A 12846-nucleotide genomic window follows, 5' to 3' on the forward strand; every position below is an offset into this window, starting at 1 on the left:
CATCAAAGAACCGTAAGATCTCTCAAAAGTGAAAATGAATTCACAACCTGGATTCAGTGATGGACTCACCCTCACCTTTCACCTTTGTGTGAGAGAGCAGCCGAGCCTCTCCATGTTCTCCTTCAACACGACGACTGCCAATGGCTCCAGGCCTGAGCAGAATGACTTCTCCTGCTATGACTGTCTGGTGGATAGATGATTCACTCACTTAGTCAAATGTATTTGTTGTAAGTCGCTTTGGATAAAGGCGTCTGCTAAAATGCCGTAAATGTAAATGTAAAATGTAATCTTATTGGAGAAGGCCTAGATAAAAACCGCATTCGTGACTCCCTAGACATTTTTTATACAACCCAAACTTCTTCCATGCGGTACTTCTCTCCCTTTCTCTTCTCTTTCCTATTCTAGGAGAGTGTTTGCTGTTACAAGGGGGGTCAGCGAAGAGGACTCCCCATCGCCCCTACTGGTCGAAGAGCGACAGTGCTCCAGCCCTGGACTAATTATTGAATGATTGTTGTCACCTGTGAGTGTTTGTCAGTGTATATAGGTGTGTCCCATTTCCTTGTTCCCTTGTCAGTCGATCACTTGTGTTACCCCCGTATGGAATGCTTCAGAACCCTGTGTATGTATTACCACTTCACGTATCCGTTACCCGGAACGTAATTTGAACTTTGACTTTGTTTGCTGGTTTGCAATCTTGTACCGCCTTTGGAGCCCTTTGCTCAATCTTTAGTTTTCGTGCACTTTATTATTGACCGCAGTGCCTGAGTTATTATTACCTACGTGCTGAGCCCTACTGCTCCCCTTTTGTTATTCCGGCTAAGAGTTTATGTTTGTACCTATGAATCATACGTCTCAGTAAAGAGAATCTTTATTTTATTACATCTCCGTCTCGTTCTTTACTTACACTGCACCTGGATCCGACATTATTGTGTACACCCAGAACCTATTGAGAAACATAACAGAACCTATTGAGAAACATAACAGTTTGCAGTAGGGTATGCCCACGGGACACGATCTGGAAAAGAGACGTTTTCAAATCCAATCCATAGGGAACAAACGGTGGAGGAAAATGAAGCATGAACAGCGCAAATAAACGTGATGAAGCAATTAGTCAAACACATGTTTGCAATCAGCATTTCTTAATTGTACTGAACGCTCCAAGAACCACTGTCTGCAAGTGAGAGGGCCGATCTGGGATGGCAGAAAAGTGACGGATAGATCCATAGATAAAAGATGCTTTATTGATCTTCGAGGGGAAATTAAGTTCGACTAAGTGAGATGTATAGTACAATGACTTGAATAACATGGAATTCATATTCTTCTGACGCTGGTTTTCTCTGTGTACCACATGTACAAAAGAAGAGATTTGGTGAGGCTGCATTCTCATATTATGCACCCAAATTGTGGAATGCACTGCCAGTTTACATTAGGGATGCAACCTCAGCAAATATTGTCAAGTCAAGACTAAAAACCCATCTTTTTAGTACTGCCTTTAATTAAATGACTAAATGAGAGAAAAGTGCTCTACAAATAAAAGGTTATTATCATATAATACTCTTAGTTCTTCTTCGGCACGGGTACTTTTGGAGGTGGAAAAAGGATAATAAACCGGGCTGGCCCTGTAGTGGAAAAGCACCATTTAGTATGTGGCATCAAAATACATTTCTGGTTCATATCTTTGTTGTTATCGAAGTAATGTGGAGCACAACCCTGGTAGTATTTATAAATAAACACACAATTCTGCACAATTTTCTATTCATAAACGAACCTTCTTCTTCTTTGAAGACCAGAGGACCAATGAACAGATCAGATTGTGAATGTGGAATACTCAACACGTACTGCTGCAGGCCTCATTACCACTTCGGCTCGGTTCCAAACCAGCCCCTGGCCCCTAGCTCCTACTCTTAACTCCTTGATTAGAGTCGGATGGCTGCAGGCACGGTTGGATGGCGCTATGGTTGGTAGCTCTGCTGTGGCTAATGTCACCACATTGATTAGGCTTATCAGGTTCTTTCAGATCGCCAGGAGTGGCTAGGAAACACAAGCTAGTGCCTAGGGGCTGGTTTGGAACTCAGCCTCTGTTGTCAGACAGAACACGTGACTGGGGAAAAAGGAAGCGAGAGGGAGAGAGAGAGAGAGAGAGGGGGGGAGAGACAGAGAGAGAGAGAGAGAGGGGGAGAGAGAGAGAGAGAGCGGAGGAAAAGAGCTGGGGAACCGAAAACGCGTCTAAACCGCAGGTATGAGAAAGGAGCAATTGTATCCAAGACTGTCACATATTTTATTATTTTAAACAAATGTTAGTTTAGCAATGCTCTTGTCGCAAAAAAACGTAGGTACCCTTTGTGTTGTGAAGTTACAACAGCGAACACACTGTCTGTTATCTGCTGACGAGGGAATACCAGGAGCAGGAAAAACGTTAGGACACTCTCTCTCTCCCCCTCTCTCTCTCTCTCTCTCTCTTTCTCTCTCTCTCTCTCTCTCTCTCTCTTTCTCTCTCTCTCTTTCTCTCTCCCTCTCTTTCTCTCTCTCTGTCTCCCTCTCCCCCTCTCTCTCTCTCTCTCTCTCTCTCTCTCTCTCTCTCTCTCTCTCCCTTTCTCTCTCTCTCTCTCTCTCTCTCTCCCTTTCTCTCCCTTTCTCCCTCCCTCTCTCTCTCTCTCTCTCTCTCTCTCTCTCTCTCTCCCTTTCTCTCTCTCTCTCTCTCTCTCCCTCTCTTTCTCCCCCCCTCCCTCCCTCCCTCTCTCTGCCTAAGGGGTTAGGGGTTTTTGGGATTCGGCCTGTTGTTCATTATTTCAGTGAGTGTCTTGCTCAGCAGTGCAGTATAGTAACTAGGTAACGTATTAGAGGAAATGTCAAACATTGTTGTTTATGTTAGGTGTGTGTGTGTGTGTGTGTGTGTGTGTGTGTGTGTGTGTGTGTGTGTGTGTGTGTGTGTGTGTGTGTGTTGCTTGTCATAACCAAAGGCATGTTTATTCAGCTGCTTGCAGCCTAGTTCTTTTTTCTTCTTCTATTGGTGACGAGTTTGTTTTGAAAAGCTTGTGGCTTACCCTGGTATAGCTACGCCCCACGAAGATTAATTCCCAAAATCTCGATTAGATTAGAAAAATAAACAACATGTTTGCCTCTTTTCCTAGACTAGTGCACCCAGTCAAGGTTGTTTTCCCCCTCTCGACACCGCGGGGTCATGCAATTATGTGATACGGGACGATGTTTACTGAACTTGTAATGTCATTTGTTTCTAACAGTTGGTGGTGTCTGTCGTCTGCTTCAGCCAGGTAGTGACTGAAGTGAAGAGGAGGAGGAGGAGGAGGAAGAGGAGGAGGAAGAGGAGGCCTGAGAGCTGAGCTGAAAGGCTGCTGATGTGAGACCAAGCTGGGCCGGTGCTACCAGCACTATGAGATAAACCTGCTGTGAGTATCAGGGGAGGCTGGTGGAGGTAGAAATCGGAGGACGGACTCAAGTCTTTGTTACGTCACATCATACATGAAGTGTAAGAGAGTAACATTCTTAGGTGTTGGTCTCTGACATTGCAGCACAAGACAGTAAAGTAAATCAAGAAAAAAATCAAGATAAAAATAAAGTGACAATAGTACAAGACACAAGTGAGACGATTGGACAAGTGACACGTTGTGGGAGACATATAGACGAATAAGACAGGATACAAATAGTCAAATAAAATAAAATAGTACAAGTAGAATGTCATGAGTATTGCAGTGGGTGGCAGTGGGTGTAAGAGGTAGTATTAAGTGACTGTGTGCTTAAGGTTAGGTAGTCCGTATACACGGGCTGTCCTTGGGGATGATAATTGTTTACAGTGGGCTTGTTTATAAGCCTGATCGCCTGGGGGAAGTAGCTGTTGGTTAGCCCGAGAGAGTTTTGGCCCTGAGGCTCCGGAAGAGGCTTCGTCTTTTGGACGGCATTAGTTCGAACAGGCTGTGGTGGGGGTGGCTGGGGTCTAACAGGCTGTGGTTGGGGTGGCTGGGGTCTAACAGGCTGTGGTGGGGGTGGCTGGGGTCTAACAGGCTGTGGTTGGGGTGGCTGGGGTCTAACAGACTGTGGTGGGGGTGGCTGGGGTCTAACAGGCTGTGGTGGGGGTGGCTGGGGTCTAACAGGCTGTGGTGGGGGTGGCTGGGGTCTAACAGGCTGTGGTGGGGGTGGCTGGGGTCTAACAGGCTGTGGTGGGGGTGGCTGGGGTCTAACAGGCTGTGGTGGGGGTGGCTGGGGTCTAACAGGCTGTGGTGGGGGTGGCTGGGGTCTAACAGGCTGTGGTGGGGGTGGCTGGGGTCTAACAGGCTGTGGTGGGGGTGGCTGGGGTCTAACAGGCTGTGGTGGGGGTGGCTGGGGTCTAACAGGCTGTGGTGGGGGTGGCTGGGGTCTAACAGGCTGTGGTGGGGGTGGCTGGGGTCTAACAGGCTGTGGTGGGGGTGGCTGGGGTCTAACAGGCTGTGGTTGGGGTGGCTGGGGTCTAACAGGCTGTGGTGGGGGTGGCTGGGGTCTAACAGGCTGTGGTGGGGGTGGCTGGGGTCTAACAGGCTGTGGTGGGGGTGGCTGGGGTCTAACAGGCTGTGGTGGGGGTGGCTGGGGTCTAACAGGCTGTGGTTGGGGTGGCTGGGGTCTAACAGGCTGTGGTGTGGGTGGCTGGGATCTAACAGGCTGTGGTTGGGGTGGCTGGGGTCTAACAGGCTGTGGTGGGGGTGGCTGGGGTCTAACAGGCTGTGGTGTGGGTGGCTGGGATCTCTGATGAACCTCCAGGCTTTGCTGACGCACCGTTTGTCGTATATGTCCTGGATGGATATATCATGGTGAGGATCAGGGGAGGCTGGCGGAGGTAGGAATCGGAGGACGAATCGGAGGCTCATTGTAATGCACGGAATGGAATGAGGAACGGAATCAAACAGACGTCCCTCCTTATTACATTCCATGCATTACACTGAGATGGCAATCCTCCGATTTTCTACCTCCGCCAGCCTCTCCTAGTGATGACAGTATTTGTAGAGGGATTGGTCGTCGTCTTGGCTGGCATTGTCGTCCCTCTGGTCTAATAGTCCCCCTTCTCCCTGCCTCCGTCACTGCCTCTGTTCTCCCTGCCTCCGTCACTGCCTCTGTTCTCCCTGCCTCCGTCACTGCCTCTGTTCTCCCTGCCTCCGTCACTGCCTCTGTCCTCTCTGCCTCCGTCACTGCCTCCGTCACTCCCTCTGTTCTCCCTGCCTCCGTCACTGCCTCTGTTCTCCCTGCCTCCATCACTGCCTCTGTTCTCCCTGCCTCCATCACTCCCTCTGTTCTCCCTGCCTCCATCACTCCCTCTGTTCTCCCTGCCTCCATCACTGCCTCTGTTCTCCCTGCCTCCATCACTCCCTCTGTTCTCCCTGCCTCCATCACTCCCTCTGTTCTCCCTGCCTCCGTCACTGCCTCTGTTCTCCCTGCCTCCGTCACTCCCTCTGTTCTCCCTGCCTCCATCACTCCCTCTGTTCTCCCTGCCTCTGTCACTCCCTCTGTTCTCCCTGCCTCCGTCACTGCCTCTGTTCTCCCTGCCTCCATCACTCCCTCTGTTCTCCCTGCCTCCGTCACTGCCTCTGTTCTCCCGGCCTCCGTCACTGCCTCTGTTCTCCCTGCCTCTGTTCTCCCTCTGTTCTCCCTGCCTCCGTCACTGCCTCTGTTCTCCCTGCCTCCATCACTCCCTCTGTTCTCCCTGCCTCCGTCACTGCCTCTGTTCTCCCGGCCTCCGTCACTGCCTCTGTTCTCCCTGCCTCTGTTCTCCCTCTGTTCTCCCTGCCTCCGTCACTGCCTCTGTTCTCCCTGCCTCCATCACTCCCTCTGTTCTCCCTGCCTCCGTCACTCCCTCTGTTCTCCCTGCCTCCGTCACTCCCTCTGTTCTCCCTGCCTCCGTCACTCCCTCTGTTCTCCCTGCCTCCATCACTCCCTCTGTTCTCCCTGCCTCCATCACTCCCTCTGTTCTCCCTGCCTCCGTCACTGCCTCTGTTCTCCCTGCCTCCATCACTCCCTCTGTTCTCCCTGCCTCCATCACTCCCTCTGTTCTCCCTGCCTCCATCACTCCCTCTGTTCTCCCTGCCTCCATCACTCCCTCTGTTCTCCCTGCCTCCGTCACTCCCTCTGTTCTCCCTGCCTCCGTCACTCCCTCTGTTCTCCCTGCCTCCGTCACTCCCTCTGTTCTCCCTGCCTCCGTCACTCCCTCTGTTCTCCCTGCCTCCGTCACTCCCTCTGTTCTCCCTGCCTCCGTCACTCCCTCTGTTCTCCCTGCCTCCGTCACTCCCTCTGTTCTCCCTGCCTCCGTCACTCCCTCTGTTCTCCCTGCCTCCATCACTCCCTCTGTTCTCCCTGCCTCCATCACTCCCTCTGTTCTCCCTGCCTCCATCACTCCCTCTGTTCTCCCTGCCTCCATCACTCCCTCTGTTCTCCCTGCCTCCATCACTCCCTCTGTTCTCCCTGCCTCCATCACTGCCTCTGTTCTCCCTGCCTCAGTCACTGCCTCTGTTCTCCCTGCCTCCGTCACTGCCTCTGTTCTCCCTGCCTCCGTCACTGCCTCTGTTCTCCCTGCCTCTGTTCTCCCTGCCTCCATCACTGCCTCTGTTCTCCCTGCCTCCGTCACTGCCTCTGTTCTCCCTGCCTCCATCACTGCCTCTGATCTCCCTGCCTCCGTCACTGCCTCCGTTCTCTCTGCCTCCATCTCTGCCTCCGTCACTGCCTCTGTTCTCCCTGCCTGAGTCACTGCCTCTGTTCTCCCTGCCTCTGTCCTCTCTGCCTCCGTCACTTCTCCTCTGACGCTCACAGCTGTGTGACTTCTCCTAAGAGGACGTGTCTGACCTTCAAAAGTGTGGAGGAGCTGTTCTCTACTCTCACTCTCTCTCTCTCTTTTTTTTTTTTAATAAAAGATTTAAAACAGTCTTGAGAGACTGTTAAGGCCTCCAGGCCACTGTCAGTGGTGTCATCATCCTCGACACTGAAAATAGAAAAAACCCGCGTCATGCCTCCAAGACTCGAGTCTCGGTTGAGAAGAGCAAAAAATAGAACCGTCTTTGTATTTCCCCTCTGACCCTCCACCCCCCTACACCCCTCCACCCACCCACACACCTCAACAATTATTGGTAAAGATGAATAAAAAGGATTATACCAAAATTCACCTTTTGGTGAATTAGCTTAACGTCACACTGAAAAAAAGAGAAACATCAAACCTTTAATTGAAGTAAATTTATTCAGAGAAAAATAAATCTGTCACCTAGAAATAATTAGGCTATTTCTAACCAAACCATGTGGAATCTTTTATAACCTTTTTTTTTTACTCATCTTTACCAGGGGTGCCAACACTTTTGGAGGGCACTGTGGAGTGTGTGTGTGTGTGTGTGCACGTGTGGGTGCGTGTGTGTGTGTGTGTGTGTGCGCGCGTGCGCGCGCGTGTGTGGGTGCGTGCATGCTTTGCCAACAATTTTGGAGGGCACTGTGGAGTGTGTGTGTGTGTGTGTGTGTGTGTGTGTTAGGGATGGACGGTTTCCAATTATTGAAACCGAAAAACCGTCAGAGAGTAAAACCGCGGTTTTCCGGTTAACCGAAAAATACATAAAAAAAAAAAAAAAAAAAAAACGTAATTTTTTTTTTTAATAAAAAAGCGCCAATTTCAAATAATTGAGCCCTACTGCTACAATACACTCATGTCGAACACCATTAAAACACCGTAAGCACAGTCGCAACACATTTAGGCTACTTAGTTTCACAAATATAAGTGGAAAGGCAGACTTTTGTAAGCTACACCATACATGAAAACACATGAACACTTAACACACCAGCTCCGCTGATCCAGGGTGCACGCCTGCACGGAAGATCATCTCTTGGAACAGCGTCTTCATTGAATGAACTGCTTTCTCAATATCTTGGTTCTTAGACAAAGTTTCAGCTGCTGCTCAATGTATTTAAATATTTGAATACTGCTCAATAATCACTGAAATATTAGACTTAGAATTATGCAGTGAACATACTTAAAGCTTTTCATAAAAACCACATGCCGCGAGACTGACTCGTCCTGAACTGTCGTAAGTCAATCAACAAAGAATGCCCCATCAAAATAAAAGTGCCCATGGTAGAGCTGTCAAAATAGAGCTTTCAAAATAAATGTACTAATACAGATAGAGATAAATACAGAACTACCTTTGCGTCACTAAGTGACCGGGTATCTTCTGAGACATGCGTTCTGTCATCACTTTCAGTAGCGCCTTCACACACAGTGGCGCTGTGCACAAACACTCTTGATCCGTATAGCTCTTGTTTTATTATATTGTGGTTTAGTAAATACTGCACTTGGAGTTACATTCAATGCATGATTTGTGCTATAGAACATAAATAAAGTTTGATTGATATCAAATCAAATCACATTTTATTTCTATAGCGCATTTCTCACAAAAGTGACCCAATGCGCTTTACAGAGAGCAGCGAAAATGATCTTATTAAATGTAAGCGAGTAATTGTAAAAAACCTTTCCTATCTACCAATAACTGAAGGCAACTATCTTTCCCATAGAGTGATTCGTTACCCTTAAATATAATCCCAATTCGATATTAATCCTCAGTTATTCTTCACAACTGACCAAACCTCTCACTCATTGCGCGGCAGATTCAGACTGTATCATTGTTATTTTCACACACGACATGTTCCAGTTTTATTCTTATTCTATTTTATTCTTCTAAAAAAAAAAAAAAAAAAAAACGGTTTCAGACGGTTTTGATAAAAAACCGTTTCTATTTTTAGAAACCGCGGTTTTCGGTTTAACCGAAAAACCGTCCATCCCTAGTGTGTGTGTGTGTGTGTGTGTGTGTGTGTGTGGTTATCTGTCAAGAGAAAGATTTTGATAGCGTCATACCTCCGAGTCTCGAGTCTCGGTTGAGAAGAGCAAAAAATAGACCCGTCTTTCTATTCCCCTCTGACCCCTCCTCCCTCTCCCCCTCTGTGTCTCCTCCCATCTCATCACCAGGGGCAACAACACCCCTCCCCCCCTCTCCCTCACCCCCCCACCCCCCCAAGAGTCAGGGGAGGCTGGTGGAGGTAGAAATCGGAGGACGGACTCAAGTTTTATTGTTATGTCACAACATTACCCAAGTGTAAGAGAGTAAAATTCTGAGGCGTCGGTTCCTGACATTGCATTTGTATTCCCCTCTGCCCGCCCCCCGCCCCCCCCCTCTCTCTCTGTGTCTCCTCCCGTCTCGTCGCCAGGGGTGACAACAACACCCCTCCCCCCCCTCTCCCTCACCCCCCGTCCCCCATCCCATCTGTAGGGCGGCGCGGTCGCGGAGCCCCAGCCAGCCGCCATGAAGCTGAACGAGCGCAGCGTGGCCCACTACGCCACCTGCGACTCGCCGCCGGACAAGACGGGCTTCCTGTTCAAGAAGGGCGAGCGCAACACAGCCTACCACCGCCGCTGGTTCATCCTGAAGGGCAACATGCTCTTCTACTTCGAGGAGCGCGAGAGCCGCGAGCCCATCGGCGTCATCGTGCTGGAGGGCTGCACCGTGGAGCTGTGCGTCTCCGTAGAGGAGTTTGCCTTCGCCGTCAAGTTCGACTGCGCCAAGGCGCGTGTCTACAAGATGGCCGCCGACAACCAGGCCGCCATGGAGTCGTGGGTGAAGGCGCTGTCGCGCGCCAGCTTCGACTACATGCGCCTGGTGGTGCGCGAGCTGGAGAGGCAGCTGGAGGAGATCCAGGAGGCCGGGGGGGTGGGGGGCGGGGCGGGGGGGCTGCAGGGCAGGTCCTCCAAGTCCTCCAGGAAGAAATCTGGGGCAGGGGCAGCGGCGTCCTCCTCCTCCTCCAGCGGTCCGCCACCCCCGGTCCCCTCCTCCACCACCTCCGCCTCCACCACCCAGGCCACGGGTCCGGCCGGGCCTCCACAGGGAGGCGCCTACTCCTGGGGCCTTCAGGACGAGTCTCAGGCCCCCCCCTCTGGGTCTTCTAGAGAGAACGGGGTGTCCTGGAGTAGGCCCGTTAGCCTGGCTAACGGGTGTGGGGAGGGTGGCGGCGGCCCCCTCTCCTCCTGCGTGCCCTGGGAGGGTGGCGGGGGAGGGGGTGGAGGAGGGGGAGGGAACGGGGGGGGTGATGGGGTCAGGCCCCCCCCTGTGCCCCCCAGGAGGAGGGGGGCGTCCCTGGAGAGCCCCGTGTCCCCCGGGACGGGCTGCTTCTCCAAGCTGCATGACTGGTACGGCCGGGAGGTGGCCGAGCTGAGGGTGGACTGGCTGCAGGGCCAGTGAGACTCCTCCTCCTCTTCCCCCTCTTCATCCTTCTCCTCCTCTTCCTCATCCTCCTCTTCCTCGGTGGATTTTTAACGGTACATTACCCTACTGACTTTAGAGTGTGCACCAGAGACATGACTCCCCCTCCACCCCATCCTCTCTCCTCTCCCCCCCCACCCCATCCCTCCCCCCCACACCCCATTCCTCCCTCCACCCCATCTCCCCTCCCACACCCCATCCCTCCCCCTATCTCCTCTCCCCCATCTCCCCCCGACTCACACCCCAGCCTTGGTTGGTATGTCTCCCCAGGCCTTGGTGGGTATGTCTGCCTCCCCAGGCCTTGGTGGTGGTGTCTTGGGTGGTGGTGGTGGTGGGGTCTTGGGGTAGGCCCGGGGCTGCCCGTCGGACTGCACCAGAGACGCTATTTATAGCTCAGCTCAGCCGGGGCGGTGGAGGGAAAAAGATGCTGTCTGTTGTCATGTGAACGGTCGTCACTCACTTACTTCCTTTTCTACCAGACGGACGAGGGTATTTTTAAAAAACAGAAAAGAACCATCTTTGTATGATTTACTAATTCCTGTTGTTATTTTTGTATTTTTGTGATTTCGTCTTTTAGTCTTTCTTTGTCTTTCCCCCCCCAAAATCAAAATATGCTGACATATCACATCACATCACACAATCAATCAATCAGATGTTTAGTTTGTTGTTGGTTTTTTTATTGCTTTTTTTCTACCGTTTATTGTTTCTATGTTTGTTCTTCAAGTACACAGAAGAGGACCCCTGAATGTTACAGAGGAGATGTCTGCGGTGATTAGGGTCAGTGTTATGTTCCTGTTAACGTTCCTGTTTCACCAGCGGTCTTGAAGAGGGACCATGGAAATGAACTCAATCATTTGACCATATTCATATCAAGGGTTTGGCGTGCAAAGGGTTTAATAAGTGATATTTTGTGCCAAATTTTTGTATACAGTGGCCTCAACAATTATTGATAAAGATGAGTCAAAAGGGTTATAAAAAATTCACCTTTTGGTGAATTAGCTTAATGTCACACTGACAAAAAACAGAAACATCAAACCTTTAGTTGAAGTAAATCTATTCTGAGAAAAAAATTATCGGTCATCTAGAAATAGACTAATTATTTCTAGATGACAGATTATTTTTTTCTCCAAATAAGTTTACTTCAACAAAACCATGTGGAATTTTTTATAACCTTTTTTTACTCATCTTTACCAGGGGTGCCAACAATTTTGTGTGTGTGTGTGTGTGTGTGTGTGCGCGCGCCGTGCACGTGTATCAAGAGAAATATTTTGATAGCACCTTTTACCACTTTGATGAGCTCTAACTGAGGTCCTTAACTTGAGAGAGTGTCCAAAACAAACAGTGTAAAACCACACCCCAGTCGCCTCAGGACCAAAGATGTGTTTGGGCTCCTATGAAATGAGGCCCGTGGCGCGCCAAGCCCTCTAATTCCACACAAAGGTTTACATGTTTTGAAAATTCCTTCTCCTCTATCGTGAGCCTGTGCCTTGTGATTCCCCTCCTACCCGTGACCATGGAGACACGGTGACGGCCTACTGACAGGTTTCTGCCTTCCTCCCCCTCCTCCTCCTCCTTCTTCTTTTGTTTCCTTCCCTTCTTCTTCTCTGTTCTAAATGGGTACCTGTTGTTTTTGCCAAAGCCACACGTAGGTGTGTTCTGTTCTGTGCACCAGTTAGGGACAGTGGCTCTGTCTGTTGACCAGCTGTAGCCTCAACACAGCAACACACGGCATCACCACTTACTTTTTATGCACTTTTTTCATTATTCTATTATTATTATTGATGCTGTTACTAATAAGTCTTATTTACCCCCCGTCCCCTCCACACACACACACACACACACACACACACACACACAGAGACACTCACACACACACACACACACACACAGAGACACTCACACACACACACATACACACACACACACACACACAGAGACACTCACACACACACACACACACACACACACACAGAGAGAGAGACACTCACTCACATACACACACACACACACACACACAGAGACACTCACACACACAGAGACACATACACGTCTTCCCCATGTCCATGACAGAGCCACATGAAGTTCTACACGGGGAGGCTGGTGGAGGTAGAAATGGGAGGCCAGCTCATTGTAATGCATGGGAGGAGGAGGAGTGGTATCAAACACCTGTGTTTATCATTCCCTTCCATGCATTACAATGAGCCGTCCTCCGATGTCTACCTCCACCAGCCTCCCCAGAGTCCCCAGAGGCCCCCACCATCTCTCTTAACCCAGCACCTGAGTCCTGAGATTCCTGCCTCCACCAGCCTCCCCAGAGTCCCCCACCATCTCTCTTAAACCAGCACCTGAGTCCTGAGATTCCTGCCTGTATTCCCTGTTACATTTCCAGTTTTATTCATATGGTATTTGAACTATTACAATTCATGGGGACACAAGTGTCCCACACAGGCCACCGTAGCATCCAGAGTGCCAATAATTAAAGTTTAAAAAACGAGAGTTTTGTACCATCTTGTAATATACATTTGGTCAACTTCGTTGAGAGAAAAAAAACAAAAGAAACCCAAGAAAAATGTGCTGTTCAGTG

At 50.0% G+C, this 12846-nt stretch overlaps 1 protein-coding gene across 2 annotated transcripts; it reads left to right on the forward strand.

Moving 5' to 3' along the window:
• The first annotated feature begins 2154 nt into the window (after positions 1-2154).
• Positions 2155-12223, forward strand: LOC308158693 (sesquipedalian-2-like). 2 transcript variants are annotated; one of them, XM_080532383.1, is made up of 3 exons: positions 2155-2237; positions 3243-3407; positions 9214-12223. In XM_080532383.1, the coding sequence occupies exon 3, from the start codon at positions 9309-9311 to the stop codon at positions 10239-10241; it is 933 nt and encodes a 310-aa protein (XP_080388509.1). In that variant the 5' UTR covers positions 2155-2237; positions 3243-3407; positions 9214-9308; the 3' UTR covers positions 10242-12223. The 2 variants fall into 2 exon arrangements, with proteins under 2 accessions (XP_080388509.1, XP_080388510.1); XM_080532384.1 differs by having other exon boundaries at positions 2175-2237; positions 3269-3407.
• Positions 12224-12846: the final 623 nt, after the last annotated feature.

Source organism: Nansenia antarctica, assembly GCF_963989245.1.
Source record: "Nansenia antarctica genome assembly, chromosome: 5".
NCBI classification, from domain to species: Eukaryota; Metazoa; Chordata; class Actinopteri; order Argentiniformes; family Microstomatidae; genus Nansenia; species Nansenia antarctica.